This window comes from Acanthisitta chloris, unplaced genomic scaffold, assembly GCF_000695815.1.
Source record: "Acanthisitta chloris isolate BGI_N310 unplaced genomic scaffold, ASM69581v1 scaffold25563, whole genome shotgun sequence".
NCBI classification, from domain to species: domain Eukaryota; kingdom Metazoa; phylum Chordata; class Aves; order Passeriformes; family Acanthisittidae; genus Acanthisitta; species Acanthisitta chloris.
Window position 1 is genome coordinate 11,565 of NW_008665767.1, and position 25,849 is coordinate 37,413.

Below are 25,849 nucleotides of genomic sequence, written 5' to 3' on the forward strand. Positions count from 1 at the left end.
GATTTATCTTACCTGTGAACACACCTGTTGATACTTACATAACAGCTACCTCTGACCCATTACCCTCATCAACAGTTCCAGACCTTTTGACATAAATAAAAGCCACTGAACCTTTTAAATTCTGAATTCTTGGTGAATTTAAGAACTTTACAATCACTGCTATCAACTGCTCTACTCAATCCCAGAGAGAGAAGCAATATATCCTGTATCAGTGCAGGAAACTGAACCCAGCACACCCCTAGGCAAACTCTAAGCACTGAGCACTCAATGTTGCTGACACAGTAAGTATGAGATAAAGGTGCTCTAACTGCCTTAGCCATCACACTTCGAGCATTTGCCTGTCTTGGTTTTCTGGAGAGCCTGTTCTAAAATACTGTTTACATTTTCAGATCAGTTTGGGATGTGACCACATTGTTATTCAGTGAGTATTCTCTCCAGCAGACTGGATTAGTGTAATCTAGGCCAAAAACATTTAACTTTGCTTCAGGTGATGATTTGAAGTTACCATGGTCATATTTCAGAAGTCAGTTTTAGACAGGAATAGATCAAGTTTCTTATGCAAGACAATTAGAAGTTTATTGTACAGAAACAAGTACACCAAGCTTCCAAAAATACATTGCCTCAATATTAATAAAGCTTAGTTTACAAAACTCTGCTGTTCCTCAGGCAAAATCTGGGTTTACAGGATTTTGAAATGTACTGTTAAAAAGGACAAAAACCTGTTAAGGTATCACAAACTAAAACCTTAATGACATCTTGGTAAAGTAATCTCCCTGCTTTGGGAAGCCCATTATGTACATACCTGCAGTCCCAGTCTGCTAAGGTACTTCTGAGCAGTGGAACACCAATTTTTTGGTTTCTCAAAAAATAATTGCTATTAGTCTTAAAGCAGTTGAGTGGGTTGTGTAACTACAGCTGAAGAATGCTGTTTCCAAATTTATTCTTCTAAATGTACAACACTTCCATGTTAAAACAACATGAACAAGATCCTGGGGACATGAGACTGCCAAACAAGGTAACAACACTCAGCTGACAGTCTGCACTATCCCTAGGTACTACACTTCCTTAAGAGAGGGTTTACACTTACAGGTCCTTTGAGAGGATTTGCCAGAAACAGCAAAAACAAAGGACTTCTTCTTTAAGAACAAATTATTCCCTACATGGGGAAAAATATGGGGTTTTTTTAACTTCAGTGAGAACCAACCTCTGACTAGGACCATTAAATTTACATGTCCTGAGCTGAGACGGCTTCAAATTCACAACAACTGTGCAAAACACATTAATTACAAGAGATATATGTACATTCATATAAACTTGAAAAATTAGTGACTTATGTACATGAGAAGGAATCAAATCTTGCGTCTACTTCTGGTCAGCTCATACCTGCAAGACAGACACAATAGGTAATTACAGTAGTTTAAGACTTGCTTTAAAGTTTTAACTGCCACTATAGAAAACTTGGGCTGGTTTATTGCTTGTGTTTCACAGGCAGAGTGGCAAAGGAGGCTCCAGAGACAGCCCCAAACTTCAGCTCTTCACCAGAACTTTGGGTGTGTCATTTTTCCCTCCCATAATTTTCCTGGTAAAAATGATTATGCAGTCTAGGCCAGGGTAATGTGGTTTTCCTCTCCTGCTAGCTCACTACCTGTGTGAATGGCAAGTTCCTGGACTACCCACACTGCATTCCCTGGGCTCCATTGAAGGATAAAGAAGGAAGAACTACTGCCATTAACTACAGACATGGAAGTGGAAAAAAATACCCAACCCTAGTTCTTAGTCTCTGCCTCAGACCAATCCTTAAAGTTTAACTTAACCACAATGAACATACAGGCAAAACTGTAAATGGGTTATCATAATAGTTCCTATAAATGCTTTGTAATTAAAGTTTTATCATATATATATATATTGCTGATTGGAGTATTTAGTTAAGATCTTTATCCAAGTTCAAATTTGTTGCAAGGTTACTTTAATAAACATAATTCTTTTACTTAGGTGTACCTATAGCTTTTATGGTAACTTCAAGTATGCTGAAGACTATAATTGACACAGAAACATCTCATTAAAGCTGCCTCACAGGGCAGGCACTGCACAGCCACTGCATTAACACACAACTAGATAAAACCACCAGATTAGTTCAAGTTAGTCCTGTGTTTGCAGGTCAAATATTCTTCCTGCTCAGCCAAACACAGCTCAGTTACCAGCACTCCCAACAGCAGCTATGCAAGCTCCCAGCAAGGCAGTGGGCAGGGTTGGGAAGTATGGAGATGAGTACTTACCACTGTGCAAAACCTTTTATTAAGTCCTCCTGGGACAAGTCAATTCGCACCTTCAAAAAGCAAATGTTTGTATATTATTCAGCATACAAATTGATCAGCTAAGCTAGCACTCCTCCCAAATCAGACCCACTTTCCAGTCTAGGGTTGCATCTCAGGCTCAAGGGAAAAGGAACTTCCCACATTCCCAGGATGGTGCAGGTATGAATCAGCTCAGTTTCCTAGCAGTACTGCTCAGAAATTTATCTGTCACTGAAGAAGCATTTGCAGTTTACTTTTCACAGATTCAAAACTGGCCACAGAAAGCTTAAAGCACTGTTGGCAAATTCTGGGGTTTAGCCACACATCTTTCTCAGCCCCATGTTTGCCCCCCTGGAGCCATTCCCCAGCAGCAGGTCCCAGGAGCCTTATTTCAGGAGCACCTCTGAAATGAAGCAGCACAGCACACACATCCCATGAGACCACATGCACTTCCACCTGGATACAGCCTGATTTCAGATGAAAATCTGGCAGAAAGTGGTTCCCAGATTTCCAGTCCTGTTACTGAGAAACAGTTACTGAAGCCCCATTTCAGGATTATGGGAATGGCACAGACTGTTCAGCTCTGTTACATCTGTGCAGCTTCATTACACTTACTTTCCCTAGCTCCTTCCTCTCCTGTGAAATGAAGGGCCTGCTGTTCTTCACTGCAATGTCCAGAGTCCTTTTCTTGACATTTTCCAGAGATTCAAAAAATTCAAACCTAAAGTAAAGTTTAGAAAGGAGAGACTTAAGTCACAAACTAAAATCCTGTAAGTGACAGAATACAGCATCAGTGTCCAGGACTTTAACAGGGCAGGAAGGCACAGAACAGGCAATTCTGTAGTGAGATTTTATTAGCATTGCAAGAAACCTCTTCCAGGCCTCATGGAAGATGAGAGCACTGTGTTAAGACTGTTCACCATGCCAAGGGCAAAACATCTATCCATGATGAAATGCCATTTACCATCACTTCCCCCCTCCATGGAAGATCAGCATGTTTTCCATGCAATCTTAATTACTCAGAGGAAATGGCTGAGCCAATCCCCCACACTCACAGAGCAGCCTTGCACCACAGTAAGAACAGACAAAGGCTGAAACCTGTGACAATTAAATTCTTAATGACCCTGACTCAAGCCTCTGGCACACATCTGCTAATGTCAAGTGAGTTCTGTCCATGCTAAATCACTTCAGTTCTGCTCACCTGAATAGCTTTTCCTCAAGTCAGAGCTGTAAAACAGGTAATGTGTTTTGGAGCTAAGCATTGCTCAACCTATTTCCCTAATTGAGGATGTATAGGATATGTCAGCACTGAGGATGAGGAAAACGAGATGCTGTTCCTAACAGCTGAGCTGGCATTAAATCGCTGGAGCTCCTCAAGAACAGACAGAAGCAAAATTCACAACTCTAGTGTTTTGAGTGTAAAGATGACATTTTTTAAAACCTTTTCTCCATTTCTGACTTACACAGAAAGGGCACAACACAGGAAAAAGTTTTAAGCCACTCAGGATCACCCAATAGTCACATATTTTCACATATGTGTACCTTCCTCTAATTATGGGATTAAAACCACCTCTCAGAAGAGCTCTACTTCGAAGCATTACTGTGCTTGGGTTTACACAGAACACATTCTGTTCCAGTGGCAGAGCTGTGCACATGACACTCAGCAAAGAGGTGGGAGCATTTTGCCCTGCTCCCACCAGGTCTTGATGACAACAAAGCACCAAAGAGTGGTCCAGTCTCAAAAGGCTCCTTAGTCTTGGACTTCTGGAAAGCTGTCAGAATAAGCATCAGGCAAACAAGCATGAGGAGAAAAGTAAGCTCTGTGAGGTATCCGAAGGCACAGATTGCCCCTGCCATGACAGGGAGTTAAACATGGGTAGGGGAATGTCTGTGTGCAAAGAAGAAAGTGCAGCCTGCACCTGCTAGGATCAGAAAAGGGGCAGGGAAGGTGTGCCCTGCTACAGGGGGACTGACACCACCACAGGCACAGCAAGGCCAGTCCCAAGTACTCGCAAATCACAGTTAAAGTGCCACTTGTTTGACAAGACCTGCAAATGTTCACAAGACTATCCTTAGGAGCAGCAGCAGCACACCTCTCATTACACAGAGATCACAACTATTCCAGCCATAATCATAACTAACATTTTCTTACTTCTCATCGTATTGGGGGTTCAGCGTTTTTTTCTTAACAGAAGTCTTCTTCCTGCTTGTCCATCTTCTATCTGGAAGCAGGTATATACGGACGTATGGATCCACTCCACGATTGGAGGAAGGTACTAAGTTTCTGTTAAAAGAAATACAGACAAGTAAGACAGGTTCTCCCACTGTGTGTTTTGGCTCTCTTGGAAACAAACCAACCCTTCACAGGTCAAAAATATTCATCTTGGGAGTTGGAACACAAGCAAACTAAACTTTAAGGATATTCAGTTAAACAAACTTCCCACTAGTGAGTGTGTGGCCACTTATCAGGGTTCCTAGATGAACCATTGCAAATTCAGTCACAGTTATCAATCCTTGCCATGATGCCTATCATGACACCCCAAGACACACATCAGTTGTCAGTGCTGTTCAGAGGAAGCTTTGGGTGGATGACAATTGAATTATCTCTACTGCAGTGAGCACTACCTGCTGGTCTCTCTCCCTGACCTGCTGGGCTTAGTGAGGCTGCAGAGATTGAAGGCAGCCAGTACTAAGGTATCTCAGCTGCACAGCTCATGCTGCACGTGGTTCTGCTCCAGCTTTGCTGAAGGACTGACACAGGCTCAGAGAGCTCTTCCCCTCTCTTTCAGCAGTCAGTGTTACCTGCAGCCGTTGACCAGCACGACGAGGCTCTGCCGGATGGACGCATAGCGCACCGTGAGCTGAATCTCTCCCAGAGCCATTTCAGTCCCACTGCAAAACAGTTGCACAGTCAAACTTTTACACAGAACAATTGAACAGACCACACACAGGATAAAACCAACTTTCAGGGCACTATTATTCTTTCTGGCTTCCTAAGGTTTGCTATTTAAGAACCAGCTGGACCACAGAGGTTCCACAGAAACGACACTCCCATTACCATCACTGCTGCCTTCTCTACAGGCACCTGATTTCAGTACCACAGCACAAACTGCCAAAACAGCACCTCCCTGGCCTGCTGCAGATGGAGCAGCAAGGCACAGGTTAGTGTGTTACACAGCTCCCTCAAGAGTATCTGCACATGCAAAATGGGAGCTGTTTTATATTTCATTCTGCATGTTATTAAAGTGGCTTCAAATTCCAGACATTGCTTAAAAATGGTTTAAAAACTGTTTATAAATGTGGCCTTGTTTAGAGCTAGAGAATTCATCTGTCCAGGAGTATCAGACTGAACTGAACCCAGCTGGAGCTGGGTTTGATGTTCAGGCTCACACTAATGTCACACACTTTTAAGTGAGATGAACCTTCTCTGATACTTCAGCTCATTAAGGATTCTACAAGTTCCATCCTGAAGCCCAGGAGGGACAAATCCAGCTCTCTGTCCTTCACAGAGCAGACTACTTGCAGCTTCACACTGAGCACTGTGGGAAGGACACACAAGTACACCTATCCACAAAAACTTTGTTCACAGTCTTAAAACTGTTGGATAAAATACAGCACTCAAAGCTTTGAGCAACCAGATGTGCTTACCGAGAGTTTATGTTATTACAGAAGGAGAATGTCCAGACTTTCAATATCCTGTTGCTAAGTGAGTGTTCTGGCAACCAGGATATTGTGTGTAAGAGGCTCTCAACAATATAAAGTAACACATGCAGCACCTCTTAGGGGAGCCACAGAATGCTTTCACTTTACACCTGATCTGACAGTGCTCTGTAATTTACTCTACTGTTGACTGGAATACTTAGGTCAATTCTTTACAAGGTGATTTGAGATCCAAGATTCCAAACGACAGCAGTCTTGAATTCACCTCTATGCAACAGTGATCTATAACACCTAAACTTTCCCAGAAGAGGAACAATTCAGCTGGAAGAACACCTACTTATGAATGTCCAGATTGCTGCTACTTAATTCAAAGCAAGAAGAAGGCAGAGAACCCAGTGAAGTTACACTGGGTGCAAGTCTCAGCTCCTGCACGACTGGCAGTGTGGGCACTGCTGCTGCTCTGGTGTGCAATGCTGACGGCGGGTGATGCTCTGGGTTCTGCTTGAACTCTGCCTCATCAGGGCCAGCAACAGTGTCACTTGGCACAGGTGCTGCTGAACTCTCTTTAGTGTCCAGGTCTTCTCCGCTGTCCTTTTTTGGCAGGGATTCAAGTGCTGCAGAGTCTTTGCTCATGGGAGGTACTTTTGAGACTTCTGGTGGGGAGACAAACTTTTGGTGGTTTCCACCTTTCTCCATCACACGCACTGGACCTTGCTTTGAGGCATTAACACCAGTCTTGACTCTTTGTGGATCAGGTTCTTCAACATTCAGTGCCTAAAAATCACAAGGGAGAGAGCAGTGAGTGCTGCTGCCAAAGCACTGGGGTAAATGCCAGCATTACCACCCAGGATGAAATTTTACCACAAAACTGTAATAGCAGGAATCTGCACAGAAAGTTCCACCTGAACAGGAGGAAGAACTTCCTTACTGTGCAAGTCACGGAGCACTGGAACAGGTTGCCCAGAGAGGTTGTGGATTTTCCACTGGAGATATTCAAGAACCATCTGGATGCAATCCTGAGCCATGTGCTCTAGGGTGGCTCTGCTTGAGAAGGGAGGTTGGACCAGATGACCCACTGTGGTCCCTTCCAACCTAACTGATTCTGTGAATCTGCCATTAGAGCTAAAAAGAACCTATGAGATTCACCGTGGTGTTCTCTTCTCTTGTCCTACTGTATATGTGTGTGTGCCTTAGCACTGATCCAGAGCACAGTGAGAAAACAACTCCTAAGCCTCAGCGTCTCTTACTGTTTAGCAGCTTTGATTCCCCCAGCTTAGATTTTCTCAGCCCAGCTCTTCATTGTCATGAGATTTTCAGCCATGGCTCCGCACTAAGTTTTAGGGAGCCTCAGGGATACCTCTCAGCTCCACCATACACTCTTAATTGCACTTAAAGACCTCATCACACTTCTGCTTTCTACTCAACTGTGAAGCAAAGCTGCCTGTCTCCACACCCACCTTTCATCTCTTTTGCCTGGTTAGAATTGGATGCTTCCACTGGGGAAGCTGAGTGAGTATGGGAAAGAACAGCTTACCCGCAACACAAGCTTCATCTTAATGAAGCTGTCTGAACTGGAATGGTCCAGCTGGAACCTCTGGTCCAGAGTCATGCTTGGGTCCTTAAGTAAGTGGGAGAGACAAACCACTGAAGTTCCCAGGGCACTATCTCGCTCCTTGTCTTTTATCTAGAGTGGAAAAAATAGGAAACAAAAGTTTTTATTAGATGGCAAACTGGGCTGCATACCACTGGGAACAGCAAAGCAGGAAGGTGTTTCATACAGAGACCAAAACTAGCTTATCTACTTCTGGACTTCATGTATGGTTACTTCCAAATGGGTGATGCCAGTATTTCAGGAGAATAGCAAGTTAGTATGTTGGGAGTAAAAACCCCATCTCTAACTATGCAGGGATGGAACTGCTTTAGCAGAAAAACCAGGCCCTGGGATTTACTTGACTTTCCTTACTTGCTTTGGAGAGACTGTCCCAGGCAGCTGGGATGGCAACTGGTCTAAACCTTTACAAGCTTTTTAGGTAATTGGTTAGCCTACTTAACTTCAATAGACCTTCTAAGTTCAATTCCACTTCTGTATCCGAGTGACCAGCCATAGAACTGGCTGTAACTGTGATGTTGCTAATGAAACAGGATTGCTTAATGAGCTAGAACACTGAGGTAGGACTCTGGTTGAGAATTATGAAGGCTGCAATTTCTGACAGCAAAACATTGATGGAGTTACTACACACAAACCTGTATAAAACCTCCTTTGCAGCCAGAAATATCCCTCATTTTGAACTAAAATGTCACACATTACATGATCCTAGAACAAAGATAGATACCAGCATCACCTAACAGGGAATCACCTGTGCACAACAGGGGCTTCTTCCACCGTTTAAGTAGGAAAACCCCAGTACATGGCAATACCACATAGAAATAACCAGCACTGAAACCTATAAAAGAAGTTTCTTCCTACAGATGTGCACTTGGTCTTCAGAGGAAAGGCTTTTCTCTCACCTCAACATGCAGTGACTGGGAATGAGCACTGTGGACAAAGAAGGTGAAAGCCTGGCCCCATGTGGGATCTTTGCTGAAATTGCAGGTCTGCAACAAGAAGATTGTGACATATACCGTTAGCTTATTCTGTAAGCAGCAAAGACTCCCTGACACTGATCACAGAGAGGGTCACAGTGACCCTCTTGTTTTATTCAGTGATGCTACACCCCGGCTGCACAGAGAGAGTGGAAAGCAGTGTGTGGAAGTAAAAAGTCTCTGGCAAAAGCAGGACAAGTTCTGCAGGGTGTGGAAATGCCAAAGAACGAGTCTGGTGAGCTACAGTTGGCCCCAACCAGCGCTGCCTGGACCAGCAGCCTCACCTGCAGCACAGCACTGCTCCCTCCCTCCCACCTCTCCACTCAGGGAGAGCCAGAGTGCTGCTTCCAGCCTGCAGGCACCCAGAGCCAACTCCCAAAGCCACACTGAGCTGACAGGGAAGGGCAGGAAAGCCAGAGGGACAGTTTCAGGGGTGTAAGAGCTGGTGGGAAGAGCAGGAGGGCACAGCTTCAGCACCATCCACTTCAAGGATGAAGGAGCATAGAGAGCACCCACAACACACTGAAACGTGTTTAAGTGGTTTAAGCACTTCTGAGGAAGCACGAGCCAAATTGGAGATCTACCATTTTTTTCCTCTTCAACCCTCATAGAACTAGAGTATCTTGGCCAACTTGACCTCATGGACACAGACACAGGTGGAAACCACCATAACTCAGTGACACAGTGGTTCCATGTGCTGGCTGACTCCCACCTCTCAGGCTCTGCAGTAACTACAGCCCTACAAATCAGCTTCACCAATCCTTCCCTTCCCTGGAGCTACTTGGAGACAGTCACCCATAACACAAAGTATTTAAGAAAAGCAGAAGAGTAAACCAGCCTCACCTTACTCTTCTGAGTCTTGTTTCCAACTGTGAGCAGGACGAAGGAGGAAGGTTCTCGTTCCATCTTCTGTCATTTAATAAAAGGAAAAAAGAAGAAAGCAGTAAAAAAAAACTTTTGAGATATTTATAGTTTACAGGAAACAATTTCAAACCACTACTCGTACTTGAAATAAGGTGCTGGAAAGCTGACATTATTTCTCAGATGTGGGAAAATAGTGTAGCACACAGGAAAGCTTCCAGCCATAACACAGTACAGTCTTACCTCTACCACCAAGAGTACACATTTAAGCCAAAGTTTTCTGTATTTAGGTTTCTAATAGTGAGAAGTTAAAATACTGTCAGAAGCTGGGAGGAAACAGAGAAGAGAGCTGAAGGCTCAGTGGGAAGTCTTCATCATTCCTGAATGAAACAGAACTCTTGGAATCTGTTTCCTAGGCTCAGGACTTGCAGCTAGAAGCAAGTCTTTGGGATGAAGTAATGATTCCTTTCCAGAAGCAATAATACTGAACCTCTTGTACTGTGCTTCTCTGCACTAATGCCACAGAAGCTAAGGCTGAGGATCTGGTCTTGGCATGATGTTGTATACAAAGTGCACACAATAAGGTCTAGAATTAAGGATGTGTATCATGGGGCTGGTAACATCTAAATTGTAAAGCTGGGATTTTGGAGAGGAGCTACTTGGGGAAAATGAGAAGCTTTATCCATAGCTCAGAGCTGTGGTTGTGTGTAGCTTGTTCAAGAAAAAAAGGAGAAAGACATTATTCCCTATACCCACCACTTACATCACAGTAGCAAAATGCAGTACTAGGGGGGAAAAGTAATCAGAAGCAAAGAGAGGGTAGGCATGAATGACAGAGAGATTTCTGAATCCTCTAAACTGAGGGGAAGGGAATCTGGTGGTCAGGTCTCCAGTAGACAGGAAGGTTTCCACAAACAAGCATTTTCCTCCCATCCCAATGTGGGAGGTCAGGCTGGAACAGCTCAGCATGGGAAGAACCCCCATGGCAGCAGAAAGATAACAAGACTTGGCCTGGTGTCTGGAGGCTCTTTGTCTCAAGTATGAAATAAAAAATAAAGACAACCCCCCATACATCAAGTATTTCTGTGTTGCATTCCCACTTGGACCTCCTAGACTTTCACTGGGGTGGGCTATTTTGAACCTCTAGTCAGTTTGATTCTGACAGTGGAGAAGTTATTTCTTTTTAAGCACAGACAGTTTCAGTTGCTACAACACCACATAATCCAGAACATTGTTTTGCAAACATGGGAGAAGAACATAAATTTTACCTTGAGGTACTTGTTATTTTTGATCTTCTTTGCTCCACAGTCACCATTCGAATACTCAAAGTGGTTTTTCTGAATTAGTAAAAGATTATTTAAAACAATTAATTTGTAGACTTTTAAAAAGGGAGGTTAGGAGTCAAGGCTGCTGCATGTGGTTTGTACTTACTGGAAGGTTGAAGGCACTGTCCAAGTAGACTATCAGAATTGCTGTAGACAGACCTTTCTTATCCTGTGAAGGATGGGAGAGAGAAACCAAACCAAAACACAAGGTAGATATGATCACCCAGCAAGGACAAGGTAAAGCACAACACATTCAAAGGACAGTTCTGAAGGCTAAGCAGCTCTTTGCCTTTCTCCTAAAACTTGCCATTTAGAGGAGCACAAGCCAAGTTCTAAGCTGACCAGTAAGAAGACCTTTAAGTCTCACTGGCCTTAATACTCATCCGCCTCTCAGTGCAGAACTGGTTGGATTCCCCAGTGCAGTAAACCACCTAAAAATATGCTCAACCACATACATCAATATCAATCCAGTGTCAGCAGAACAAAGCCTGAAGACAATTTTTATTCACTTCAAGGGAAATCAATAAGGTTTTCCTTGACTATGAAGAAACAGCATCCTCGGGAGATAGGCTATATCCAAGCAATTCTGCTGGATAAGCAAGACACCATTTGGAAACAGGGACCTACCAAGCACCAGTGATGGGTATCTATCCATGACTAGTACAGATTATAGACAGATCCTGGATTAAGAGGAAAGGGAAAAATTCTCAAAGAAGGGAACTGTAAGAGGCCACTTTGCAGTGAGTCAAAGGTTTGCCAATTCAAGCAAAAAGATCTGCCAGATTTGAGTTACTCCTGAATTACCAAGGGACCTGGGCAAGTAAATGCCCTTCCTCTGCAGGAGTGGTGGGGATGGAATCACATCAAAACTTTGCCAGACAAAAAAAATAAACTTCCATGAGTTTGCCTGAGGTTCCTAATTTTACACATTCCTTTGTTGATCACTGGACAGGGATCAGAGCACCTGAATCTTTTATGCAAATATACTCACCTCATGTAGCTTTTCTTGGTCATTTACTAGTGAAAGCCACTCCAGTTTTAAATGCAAGTGTCCACTTGTTGTCTTACTTAAGGGAAACCACTAAACAGAGACAACAAAGAGTAACCTGAGAACTGTGAGGCAGAATAATCTTTATATATGTGTGGCAGTCTCTGAGACTTACATACAATAGACAACATGAATTGTACTCTGAGCACCTTAGCTTGCATTTTTACACTTAGATTGTAGCATGCCCATTTACTTAGAAACACTAGCCAGAAAAAAAAAACCAACAAAATAAGACACATATATATACACAGACAAAGCATGTGGATATTTCCAAACAGCAGCAGCACAAGGCAGGCACCCTGGCATTGTTTGCAGAGTTCTGGGTTGCAGGATAAACCACAGTAAGATCCTCCCTCAGCAATCGGTCTGCTTCACCAAACTTTATCTGCAGCCTTGTACAAAACATTTGGTACATACAGGACACAAGGTATCAACACAAGATACCCCACTGCAGGCTCAGCATAACCTCAGGGCTATCTGGGGTTACCAGCTTGGTTGTAAAAATTATTGTAATGGCTACTTTAAGTTTACTGAGTGGAGGTACTTTCTTTTTGTGAAAATAACACAGTTCAAGTGTGCAAGGAAGCTTCAAGCACACAGAAGCACTGCAGTAGCAGAGGGGGAGCATAAATGAGTATGTGTCAGCATATGCCACATTTAGAAATAAGCTGTGATCTTTACCTCATCAACAGTTCTGTCGTTCATTACATCCATTAGGCCTATAAGCAAGCTGAAAGGCAAAAAGCAAATATTTCAGTGTATATTTAGGCATACATCATGCTGCTGTTGGGGGGAGAAGAAACCACCAAAAAAGCCCACACTGAGATCTGTTCCAAAGAACTTCTCCACGTTGCCTGTGTGCACGTGCACTGGAACACACTTAACACTTCTGAAGTTTCCCACTTAAAATACTTCCAAAACTAAAATAAACTTGAAGCAAATCTCAAACTCTGTAGTAACTATCACATTTACTGGCTTCCCAGGATTCCTTGCAAGAAATCTGGGACCATTCTCCACCTTGTTCAAAGTTAGTTGTACTAGGAACTTAGTATCAATATGTGGGCAAAGGGAGTTGCTTCCATCAATATTCAATTTCCAGTATGAATAATCCAGGTTACCCCATGGCAGAGGTTACTGCATCCCAAGCTAAGGTCATACTAATTTACCTGCCCATAAAGTCATCTTTATCTGGATCTTCATCATACAAGTCCACTTCTAAGTCCTGACCAGGCACTTCATGAACAACAAACTGGAGGAGAAAGAAGTATTCATTAAAGATAAAAAACAATCACATAGGCTTGTCCACAGCCTGAGCCTGCATGGGAACATGACACTTCACAGCTGCATAACCCGTTAAGGACTTTCCCTGCTCTTTCCTGGCTAATTATGTAACAAATACCATTGATGACAGGTGAAAATATTTCAAAATCAGTTTGCTTGGTTTTGAACTACAAGTTAAACCCCTCCAACAGGTATCCCTAATAAGCAGAGAGGAACCAATGCTAGAGCAGCCTACAGCTGCACAGGCTGCTGCACTGATTGATATTTAAAGCAGTGCTCTGCACCTCCTCCAAAAACCCACACATGGAAATCAGATCAACCTGAAGGACATTTCAAGTTTGCAATGTAAATTTCAACTTGTTTCAGGGACAGAAATGCCTCAGTGAAGTAACAAGGAAGTCCTCCTGCTCCAGTGCAGTCAGGTGAGAGAAGGTTGTAAGGGCTGTGCATCCTACAGAAGGAAAAATCAAAAGATTCAGTACCTCAAATGTCTCGTTCCAAATGGGATTAAGATCTCTGGAAACTGTCTTGCTCCGATACTGCACCGTGCCAACGCGGAGCAGAGCATACGGATCAGACTTCCCCCTGATTGCTCCAAGGAAATTGTCTTTCTGGACAAGGTTTTCAGCTTCCAGCAGATGAACCCTTAATACTCCCTGAATAAAATAAGATACAAAACCGGTCATTAAAATGCAATCTTCGAATAATTAGAATATGCTGCCTCCTAAACCCAGTTATTTCAGGCAGCAAGGGTAGTCACAATGTAGTCACAATGACAGTTCTGCAAAGACATGTAGTTTGATGCAGTACATTTCCAGTGACAGCTGTATTAAAACCCCTTTCCCACCATTTACCTAGAGGGGGAGAAATGCTTAAACAGATGCACAATCCAGTCTAGATAACTGTGTAGGAAATAATATTCAATTTATTTTTAAATCTGAAGCATACATATGCACATAACATTACAGCCACAGTCAAATCAAGAGTAAAGATCGATCTCCATGGATTAAAGGAGGAACTAAGCACCCATTGCCAGGTTCTTATCTTATTGCACAGTGGCCATTCAACTTCAATTTAGTGGTCCAAGTTTGCAACTGGGAGCATCCCTTTATCACTTTATACACTCATTAATAAGTGTATTAGATACTTGATGGATGAAGGGGACTGGAGACCTGGATATGTCAAGTATTTAGGAGATGTGTTGTCAGGTTTTTATTCCCTCATTTTTTTTTCCTGTAACAAAGAGATGGCACCCTCCAAGTTCCCTATTTACACTCCTTCACAGCATTAGTAAAAATATTAAATAGCCTGACATTAAATGCTCATGTATTTATCCTCTCATTTGATTATACCACAGATCTTCAGTTAGAGACTAAAGGTTTAATTGGCAAATGAATGCACAGTCTAAACAGAGTTCTTATGCCATGTAGAGAGAGTGTGAACCCCCAGTGTCCCATGTCCCCCCTCCCAGATTATGAACTATCCAACATCTGCATTTATATTTCTCAAATATTACCTACAGAAAGCCCATCATTCAGGTTGGAACAGCTGATGCAGGACTATGACACTAACCTTGTATGTGTCCACATGGCAGCAAATCCACACTCAGGTAGACAGAAACTCTCAAAAACAACTCACCTGGGGAACAGGGAACCTCAAGTGAGCAATGTTCATGTTCTTTTTCAGAGGCACCGTGATCCTGTTTGGCAGCACCAGCCGTGCAGCAATGAAGTCTTGAATTAGTGAGTCTGACATTACACTGCAGGTGGGGGAAAAAGGCAACCTCAGTCTCTACAATCGATCACAATTCAGTTAGAAGGAAAGAATGAGGCACAGCAAAAGAAATGGGCACTGCAAAATGAGTGATATTGCCTACTACTGTCTCCCAAAGGGTTGTCAAGCATTAGAACAGGCCATCCAGGGAAATGGTTGAGTCACCACACCAGGGAGTATTTAAAAGACCTGTAAAAGAGGTGCTTAGGCACCAGGTTTAGTGGTGGGCTTGGCAGGGTTGGGTTAATGGTTGGACTTGATGACCTTTAATGGTCTTTTCCAACCTAAATGATTCCATGAAAGAGTTGCAGATTGGCCATTCAACTTCAATTTAGTGATGCAAGTTTGCAGTTTGGCACATCCCTATTGCTGGGTGTGAATTTGGCTCTAGTAGGTTGTAAATGATGATGTGAATTTAGGCTGTGTAATGAGATCTTCATGCACACACCCAAACAAGTCAAACTCGTGTGCCTTCTGGGTTTCCTTGGGAATGCCACCAGAGATGGACAAGATGAGGAGGGAGTCAGGAATTTTCAGCATTTCACAGAGGGTTCAAGGCCTCAAGGCAGTTTGCTTTTAGACTTAGAATGTGACCTCAGCACACACTACTGTCTGATCTTGGCCACCTACTAAGACCTTACTGTACAACAGAAGCCACACTCCAAAGAAAAAAAAAAAGCCAAACTCATTTAGTTTAAGAGAAGCCCAAGCAAGAGATGAGATTCTGTATGTTCACATATTTTGCACTAAGAAGGGAAATCTTGTTTGAAGTACCTGAAGATCACACTGGCTGAATAGAAGGTACTGTCTTGGAGTTTAGGGAACTTTCCATCCTAATTACACCTCACACATTTTTAGCTTTTCAGTTTAAATCTTTTCTTTATGACTGTTCTCTCTATATGGCAGGGACAGCTAATTTGAACTGTTTTCCTGAGCAAGAAGTATATGGCTATCACAGACGTCTGGTACTCTCCAAGGGATTAATGAGAGGATTTCAATGTGCTGCTACATCTTGGCATGAGCAAAAGACATTATGATGAAAAAAACAAGAGCACCAAGTATCAGAAAGACTTTCATCCTAGTGATAAATCTAGTGCTTATAAAGCAGCTTATCAGGGGAAGACTGTGTAACAAAATTGTCACAATTCACAGAGAAGGTTGGATTCACAGCTAAGGAAAGTCTTCTCCTACTCCAAATGTTAAACCAGGAGCCCTGGTCAGGCTGTTGGCTTTCCTGTCAAAAAAAAAAACCCTACGGGAATGTCAGAGAATTGCTCCTTCTCAGGAGTCTCAGGGTACACCCAATTAAACACAGCTCGTACAGGAGGAGGACAGATGACTGCAGCCAGTTTCTTTGCTCCCTGAAATAAGCCCAGTTCATTTGAAAGGGAGGGCTCTTGTTCAACCTGTACTTCAGCCCATTCACGGTCAGGCATGTTTTGCTCCCAGCTTTTATTGTAGTGCTGATGAACAAGCAAAAGTTTCTGTGTTCAAATCCCTCAGAGAGAACCAGGGACTGAAAATTTAGGACACCAAATTTGCACTTAATTATATGAAAGGCTGTAGGCTGGAACACCTACATATCATCTCCCTGCAAGGATTAGGGAAACCAAGTTAGAAAAGAACAGATTAATTCCTCTGATAAAAACTGGAGCTCTCGGGCCAAACTTCAGGGCAAAAGGCCACTCCAGCCTCAAATTATGAGAAAGCTTCCTCTCACCAACATCAAAAGTCTTTGGAGGCCCTTTTAATGCATAAACTGGCACCTGAAGTAGCCAGACACTGCTTATGAGTCTGCAAAGCATGAGCTGCAGGGGAACAGAGGGAAACAGAAGTGTCTGCATTTGCATTTAAAGGGAGAAAGGCAATGGCTGAGTAATCAAGTATATTTTGTTCTTGTGTAACAGAATTTTCTCTTCAGGAACAAGGACAAAGTGAATCTCCAATCTGGTGCACCAGTTTGAAACTTGGAGTACTGAAAACCACTAAGATTTTCATCCCTGCTGTGCAAGTTATACATACAATACCAACCCAAAAGGCATCGGGGAAAAGCTACAACTGAAGTGTGAGCAGATTACACAGAGAGAGAAGAACATTTCCCTCATAAATCTGGCGCAGTTTTCTTTATCATGGATTGTACTTGAGTTTGTCAGAGGGACTGCAAGTCTGGGATACCTTGTGTTTTTTTCACTTTAATGTAAACAAACACAGTGTCAGTCACCTAGATCAACCTCGTCCACCTTTGCAAGTAACTGGAAAGGAAACAGAACGATTTCTTTTTTTGGTTTCTAAAAATCATTGTCGTTTGGGGGATTCACTATTTCCATCCTAAATGCAATAAAACAATTCTGACAGAATGTAAGAAGCACCCTCCTCAGGTTTTGCCAGATACAAAGGGATAAGCATCAGCACACCAACCAGTAACACAATGCTCTTAAGCACAGCTTTGATGATTACTGAAGAACCACATCCCAACTTCCAAAGGCTTTTTAAAGGAGAAAAAAAAGGGAAGCAAAGTAGGCACTCACTTAATCCCTGGGACATCCAGGAGGTTGCTCATGCCTGCCCAGTTGATCTCCAAATGCTACAACAAGATTAGGGAGAAAAATTATACAGGACTATTAGCACTTATTTCAAAACAAATGTAGAATTTAAGGGGGAAATGCTTCTAAATCAAAGTTAGCTGTTTAAAGGAGGGAAAACTTGCACCAGTAATTGACTTCATCTGTACATTAAAGCCAACAGCTGGTATCAATTCCCTTATCTAATCTGCCACCCTGAAATGTGCATTGGGACTTAACCTGCAAGCACATGAACAGACAGCATTGAACTCCCAGCAATGGCCACTGGCAGATGCCCTGGGGTCATGCAGCAAATCCAACGACTCTACTTAGACTCTGAAGTTGTTTCCTTATCCTTTAACTTAGGGGTTGGCCTATGTCCCGAGGCAGAGGGATTTACAAATGCCATCCAATATCAGGAGTCTGAATTCCTATTTGTACCATAAACAAAAAGGTTCTTTTGCATGTGCTAAAATAAAGCTGCTACATCTAAACACAAAAATACCTCATCCAAAATGTATGACTTCCATGAACTCAAGCAGAGTATAACCCACAAGCAAAGCTGTGTGCCATAAGATAACTGGTTCTTACCAGATTAGAAGGTTTCTCATATTTTATTAAACCACAATCCACTACAAGGCACATGACCTTAAACAGGAAAGCTTTCAGAAAGCAACCATGACTGAGTGGTCTCCAAGATGACTGCATTTAACATCTACAAATGGGAAGACCCACCAGCCAGGAACCTTGTAGCAAAGGCCTAGAAAACAGCTGTCCCCATAAGAAAATCCTACCATTCCTAGAGTGAAGCAAGTAACTTTTTAGACACTACTACAAAAGCATAGGGCAAATTAATTTACGTACTTCTGGAGTTCAAGAGGAGCCCTGAACAATCAGGAATTTGTTATCAAGCACCTGCACCATGAGGCATTCAGTTATGCAGTTTGGGTTACCAGTGATGGACAACTCATGTCACTCACTGAAGACCTATCCAAGCACTAAGACAGACCAAGAAGCAAGAAGGTTGCAGAGTGCAGTTCACTACTGACTCACCGGTTTCTGCATAAAAAACAAGGTCACTGCTCCAACAAAAGGTGCATCGGTCAGAAGAGGTTCCAGGATCACCCGCAATGTCCCATACAACTGCAAATAACACAGACCAAGGAAAGCTGAGTATTGAGGTACTCCCAGGATGCAGTTTCAAAATTATGAGCTTGTCAGTGATGGAAATAATTTTAGAAATTCTACTTGAAGTCAATTTTATTTAGAATTTAATAACAACATTAACCTCCTCCCCCCAAACCACTGCTATTGGTATCAAGCAACACTTTCCACCTTGTGGAGACTCTCTGCAATCCTGCCATACAATGGAATGATCTGTCTACTTTCAACATTGTAAGAACAGGTTGTTGGTTTAATCTACAGCAGTTTATGAACATCATGGCTCTTTTGAAGTTCTCTACCAACATGCAGCTCCTCTGAACTCCAGTGGCAGAAACTGGCCCACACAAACTCGATGCTGTAGCACTGGCCCTGTTTAAAAGTCACACTACAAAGCTTAAAAGTGATATTTAGGTGCTTTCCACAGCCAAAACACAAGGAGATAAAGCAAATCATTCCAAGCCTGATAGTTGGTGGTTTCCCAGTGAAGTGTCATGACCTCCCCAGTGGGATGTGCTCCCTCCTGCCCCACACAGCCTTGGACAGACGATGTTAGCACTTCACGCACCTGTACACCTTTCACGCCAAGATTAAATTTCGATATGTCCATGTGAATCTCACAGTCCCCTATGTAACTGAAAGAAAATTCTCACATTATTCCACAGTTTGCAATAGTCCCATGAGAAATTTGGGGCTGTACAGGGTAAAATTGAAATCAGTTTAAGGACTGACAACATGACCCCACAGGTAGAAATGGATTTTCAAGTGATTGGAAAGAGAAAGTTGAACAAGGGTGAGAACTGCACAAGAGAAACCCTGCAGTCAGCTGGGATATTGGTCTACCTGTAAAATGTCAAAGCAACATGTGTATTTCTAAGTTAATTTTCCATTCTTAAGACTGGTGGCTGGCTGAGGCAAGCTTGCTCCAAGGAGGGATCAACAAGCTCATTCAAAATTCAAGGTCAGAGCACTTGCCCTCTTGCTCCCTTCTCTGCCAAAGGCCTGATCCCACCCCACAACCTGGTGGTCCAGCTCCAAAGCTGGTACAGAGCCATCCTGTCATTACTCATGGGGTTCCCACTTTGCCCACATCCAAAATGCCCATAGATTGTCCTTGCCCACAATTCAAAAACCCATTTGAAGGACAAATTTACCACTAAAAATAACCTGGTTTCTTTGAGGCTGAATTCAAAGACAACAACTCAGATCAGATTTTGGTCAGTTGCCATGGAGAACATCAGGCTTTAAAAATAAAACAAGTGCTGAATGCTATCCTTTGGCAATTTGGAAAACACCTTAGATTTTAACAAAAGTACAAACATCACCTTATGCAGAAACCAATAGCCACTCCCCAGGGAGCAGAACCTAGAAGATCTGTTGATGCCTCTGGCAGAAAACAATTGAAGGGAGCTACCAAGTTCCTTTTCAGCCCTCTGAGAAATAGCTCTGGCTGCAGACACACAAACACCCTGCAGGTAAAGCAGGGTGTAAAGGTACTGCAGCACAGTGAATGTGCTGTGCTTGCTGCCTGCATGCATAATTTCACCCCATAATCAAAAGGAAAGGACAGGATTTCTGCTCTGACCACATGTGTAAGGGCAAATAGTACTGCAGTTGCCACAAATTCACACCGTAATTTGCACATAGACAGATCCCCTCCCACCCAGGAAAAAAACCTGCCAAGAAATGTGCAACTCTGTGAATTTGTCTCCATTTTTGCAAGCAAAGTTCTTTGTACATTTGTTTATAGATAGTCACTTAACAGAATTTTAAAAGCTCATAACACACAGATTAAAGCCTTTAATGTTAGATCATTCTTGTTTCTTAAAATAACCAACTTCACAAGCTATGTCAAAGTTAACACAATCTTTTGTAAAATCTTGTCACATAATTAAACTTAGTTAATGTTTGTTAACTTCTACAATTTTGACATTGTTAGAGTCATTACACTGGGTAGTTTATGTTTGTTAACTTCTACAATTTTGACATTGTTAGAGTCATTACACTGGGTGCTAATAGAGCATCGTTACAATAAAATTCTAAATGAGAAGCCAAAATGAGTTCCTCAGTTTGCAGTAATTAATCCAAGAGGATTTAATTCAGCTGTTGCCAGTGTCCAACACAGAAAGTCAGAGCTGTGGTGTTTCAGCCTTTTACAGCCTTTATGCCTTTTCACACAGTCAAAACCACTTTCCACCCAGTCCTAGATGTCTCTGTTCTCCAGTAACACTTCAACACATGCAATCATGTTCTATAGTCTAGATGTCAGAGAAGCCTTATCAGAGCCTGAGTCTTGAATTAGCCTTAAGTCTGCCTCATACAGGCATCACCCCCACACCAGAGTGCTTGGTAGGAAGGATGCACTCCCTGTTCATTGGTTTCATTCCTCATTTCCAGCCCCAGCTGCTTGTGCATCCATCTGCTCACCTGCTGGGCCCAGTGTCTCTTATAGAATGGCAATCCACTGGCTGAAGGCAGGGATGCTACAAGAGCACAGGCTGACAAGTTTAACTAACCTGGAAGTCTGCACATCCCTTCAGAAGAGCCACATGCAATTCCCCCCTGGCAGTAACTGCCTGTGGGCCTCATCTTCTCATGGCCCCTCATGCCCAAAGCCCTTTGGCTCAGCCTTCTCAACTGCTTTGCAGCACAGACTACTGCTTAGTCTGCCTGACTTTGGACTTGGGAGATGAACAAGCAGTGTTAGACAAGTAAGAGATATAAGAAAATGTGACCAGGTAACACAGGGTATGGGAAAAAACAGACCACCTCTGCCTCTCCCCTTTGCCTTTCCAGTCAGGCTCCTGAGGGCAATCATCCTTTTCTGCTCAACTAACCAGTTTCCAAAATCCTTTCAGCTTCTTGTAAGATACTACAAACTTATTCCAAACTCCATTAAAACACAAAGTATTGTTACACACTTCTTTTGACTTCTTTCTCCAGACAGAGACTATCTTTCCAGCTTTGAAAACTTGCCAGTTAGGAAGTCCAGAGATTCTCTTATAGGAGTAAATTGCAATTAATACATTTTTATACATATGTATTACAATATGTGTATTATTCTTCTATGACATCTCACGTGCTGTAAATGCCACAGAAGATCACAGAAAAAAACATTCAGGACATTTCAATGAACAATTATTATAAGTACTAAATCATACTAATGAAATAGGAAGAAACTGGATTGCAAGGTATTTTTCAGGGAAGTAACAGTGCCTTCAAATACTTTGAAACTCCAATGATTACAGCCAATGATTGTAATACTACGCAGCAGCTCAGGCAACTGCAGAGTTAGTGGGAAGAAAAGCAGCTGCAGGAAGTCATGTGGCTGCACTTGGAAAGTTCCCATTTTGAAAAATGCAGTTTTGAGAACATTTCTGGAATGCTCTGACATTAATTCAACTGGAGAACATAACTGTCAGCTCCCCATACTCAGGGGACAGAGTCATGATTTAGATCTAGGGCAAACTGTTCGGAGACCCCAGAGTATTGCCAGCTTATTTCCAGTTGGGATCTCATATTTCAGATTTGGGGATTTCAAATCCCAGCCTGGCAGAAATCTTGTATTTCATTTAGTCACTGCAAGAACACTGATACTTCCTTACATGTTACATGAAAGCTGCAGGTCAGGTATATTTGCACTGGAAAGCAGATACATGAACAGAATACAGACACCAGAACCTTCAGATGGATAAATGACAAACTTTTGTACAAAGACTGAGGTTATCACAACATTTCTGTTCACTCCTATAAGCTGTGAAAAAATGTATACAACTTAATTTACACCAATTGAGTGCATCACTTCAGGGACTGAGCAAAATACTTTGAAATACTTGTAGCTTCCTTCCTTACCTTTGCCAAAAGGTCTCTGTGCCTCACCTCTGTGTATCCACCTCTGAGCCTAGGTTTTCCTGCCAAAAACTCAATTATAGTCCTTTTGCATGGGACAGTCAAGACTGCAATAAGACAGTGCTCAACATAACCATTCCCAATGCTCTGATGCTACAGCCATGTAAGCTGCTGTTAACACATTTAATTAAAGCATCTTCTCAAGTTCTTTTGGTAACTGTGCAATACCAGACCTACTGCATCACTGGCTCTGCTGACAGATTCTGCCGATACAAGTAAGGGATCTCTATGTGCTATTTTTCATATTTCCCAAGCAAAGAATGCACTCTGAGATACCATGTCACAAATTTAACACAGAGGAGAGGAAGCTTCTCATGGCACAGACCTGAACCACAGCATTCAGCACCACATCATGTTGTGGAAAGATGGAGCACAGATTAAACAAAGCCCTAGATGGACCACATGCACAAGTGGCTATTAAAACTACATAAATGATTCCATACAAACCACAAAGAAGGCCAAGAAGGAAAGGCCTTTTCTACTCCTGCCCTTTTCCTGTGTTTTCCCCATGTCAAGGCAAAGACTCTGGGCTTCAGCAACCAGTTGTCTCCTTAATAAAACGGGAGGTAAAAAAATCTCTCCTCCTGTACTGCTATGAGACTGATAGCAAAAAGCATTTACAGAGCATGCTGAAATTTCTGGATGCAAGACACTATCTAACACAAAGGGTGACTCGGCACTGGAGTGGGGCAGAGCTGCTGCCAAGGAGTGCAGTCCACTGGGGTAACAGCACCCTGTGTGAAGTGGCTGCTTGGCCTTTCCTGCTCCAGCTGCCCTGGTCAGCGCTGCATGCAGTGCTGACCCAGCCAACAGGTCACACTCACGTGGGTTCACCAGCAAGGGAACTCCCACAAAATTACACCCAGCAAGCGCCAAGGCTAAGGAGTCATGTTTAGAACATGCACATAACGTTAATCCTTTAATGTCTGCTGCAACACAGCTACACTTCTCTGAAACCTAACCTCAGAGAGGAAGGTCAGTCACTGTAGTGTCAGCATTGCACAAGGCACCCGCAGCACATCACTCTCTTCTACAGAGAGCTGTGATGCCAAGTTGCAGCTCTGTAGATAGATCCAGTCATTTAAACCTCACCAGCCCACAGCGACCGAGAGGTTGTGCGAAGAGCAGCAGCCTCACATTGGGGCAACTCAACTCCATCTCCTCTAAGCAGCAGAAAGAAAACTGTTCCTTTGGTAGTCTAGAAAAAGGCAGGTAAATAACACCACTTCTCACAGATTTGCCTCTCTCCATTCCTGGAAGTAACACACTACCTCCTGCAGACACTGCACAATGCACACCACCAGCTTAGCTGCAGAAACTGATGTTAACACACTAATACAGTTGAACCTGAGGACTTAGCACAGCCCTGGAGAAGTGACCCCCACCAGAGAGACAAGGTGGTCTGCACACTCCTGTGTCAATACACAAAATACTCAGGTTATCAGATGACAGTTTAGACTAGGTTATAGTCAGCATCAGGAACAGAAGTGTTTGGCCGGTTTGGTGATGCTGATGGGTCTGCCAGAGGGACAGGAATGAGGAGGTGGGGGAATCCCTCTGCAGATGATTGTTAAAAGACAGTGAGAATGAGTATGTGGGAGAAGCAGCCTAAAGAAGCACTTTAGCAGAGAACAGCAGCAACTTTCTGCAGAGCCTAAAAGGCATCAAATCCCTTGATCTCCACATGGAAGATGGCAAACCATCTCCAAATGGTTTGCCAAAGGCCCTAACACTGACATGGCTATTGTAAGGAGCACTTCGCTGACAGCACTGAAGCACAACACCTTCTGGCTGAAAATCAGTTTACAGGGAGTGGTGGCACTCTGCCAGAGCTGAGGGTGCTGCCATGACATTGCCACATTAAGCAGCAGGCACAGTTCTGAGGAGCCCTGTGCTGTTGCCAAGACACTCCATAATTTTACACAGGTTTTTTTTCTGGCACTACCATGAAAAGCCATTTAAATTAGGCAGTTCAATCGCCCACTAAACTTACAGAGCTACAGCAGCATGCAAGTGGTAATTCCCCCAGTAATTCCATTCTCCAGGCTAAACCAGGAGAGAGTTTAGCTCTTCAGTGGCTCTGATGTTAAAAAAACACGCAAGCTCATTCAAAACAACCTGGGAGGTATTAAATGTTTTATGTGATTTTGTTGTTGTTGTTGTTGTTAATAGAGCTAGAGGCAGTTTTCTCCTCAGAACAGCTGTAATCAAGCAAGCAAATATGTTGTGTGGCACATGGAACAAAGGGTGAGTAAAACAAGAGGATTAATCTAGAGGAAGGAATTAAAAAATAAATAGTGCAAGTAGTTCTGGAAGAACTGGAGAGATTGGACTAATGAGAAACCATAGTGGGCAAGACAAACTGAGCACCTCCACACTGGAGAGCTTTCAGAACAGGAAGTAAAGTTCCAAAAAAATGGGTTCTTACTGCCATCGGTGGCAAAGCCACACACTCTTACAGCCACAGCAGCAGTGATAGGCCAGAGTAGGTAACACCTAGACTTGTGTAGGTGCTTCTTCTGTGCATCTGAGGTTGATGCACAACATTTCACTTCTGTAAGTACTGAGGACAACCAGCTGGGGGACAGTTTATCTCATATCATTCTAGGCTGATATAAGACAAGGACCTCTTCATGCTGATGTTAGCGGACCACATGTCCAGTCCAGCATGACTCACACACACAGGTGAGTTAAGAACTATCTACATAACCAATGATGCAATGTTACCATATCTGCAGGTCTAGGGTAACTTGTCTTCTATCGATTTCTTTGGTGTAGACTTTTATTCCATTGATTCTGGGGCACTGAAAGGCAAACAAGATATGATAAGGTTTACATCTTTCAAGTTAAGCCCAAGTGAAAAGTCCTACTCATTACGATCAATTTAAGTACAGAACTGTTCATTAAAGACTGCAAAATGACATGTGAAGTATGAGCAAACCACTCCAGTTTTTCCCCTTAAAGAGGTGGTATGAACAGCCCTTAAAAAAAATACAGGGCTGGTTGCAAGTAGCCTGTGCTGCAAACCTTAGGAAGCACTGAAAACCCCTGTCACAAGAGTACACCAGAAAAGAAAAAGGGCTGTATCCACATTTCTATCTCCAGTTCCATAATATTGACAGCAAGTGTGAAGGGATGCATGTCTCTCCTGTATGGTCCTTCCTTCATGGCGAAGATGCTCAAGCCAACATGGGGAGGAAACCAAGCTATTAAAGAGCTGAACATCAGACTCCCCTGGCACCTGAACTTTTCAGAAAAGAGCCAACCAGAAGTGTCACAAAGGGTTCACATTACCTTCTCACCAAAGTGGATCTTGGTAAAGGTGCATGTTTTCAGATGTACATGCTTTGCTCTGATTTTCGGTTCAAGAACTTCTTTAAATGTTTTTTCCAT

The 25,849-nt window shown here is 42.9% G+C and overlaps 1 protein-coding gene across 1 annotated transcript; it reads right to left on the bottom strand.

Annotated features, from left to right (window-relative positions):
* Positions 1 to 1,349: 1,349 nt before the first annotated feature.
* Positions 1,350 to 25,849, bottom strand: ESYT3 (extended synaptotagmin-like protein 3). The gene is made up of 21 exons (XM_009071882.1): positions 25,751 to 25,849; positions 25,184 to 25,260; positions 19,116 to 19,182; positions 18,440 to 18,529; positions 17,354 to 17,409; positions 14,691 to 14,811; positions 13,535 to 13,708; positions 12,938 to 13,020; positions 12,453 to 12,501; positions 11,715 to 11,804; positions 10,830 to 10,892; positions 10,667 to 10,735; positions 9,381 to 9,446; positions 8,463 to 8,549; positions 7,489 to 7,638; positions 6,292 to 6,728; positions 5,097 to 5,186; positions 4,447 to 4,578; positions 2,910 to 3,015; positions 2,277 to 2,326; positions 1,350 to 1,383 (listed from the first exon to the last, which is right to left on the bottom strand). The coding sequence occupies exons 1-21, from the start codon at positions 25,847 to 25,849 to the stop codon at positions 1,350 to 1,352; spliced, it is 2,190 nt and encodes a 729-aa protein (XP_009070130.1).

Excerpts from the sequence above, each read along its gene's own strand:
- ESYT3 (XM_009071882.1), bottom strand. The coding sequence starts at position 25,849 with ATGGAAAAAACATTTAAAGAAGTTCTTGAACCGAAAATCAGAGCAAAG. Across the intron at positions 10,893-11,714 it reads ACCAAGAAAAGCTACATGAG|GATAAGAAAGGTCTGTCTAC; the intron begins GTGAGTATATTT and ends CATCCTTCACAG. Across the intron at positions 9,447-10,666 it reads AAAATAACAAGTACCTCAAG|AAGATGGAACGAGAACCTTC; the intron begins GTAAAATTTATG and ends ATTAAATGACAG.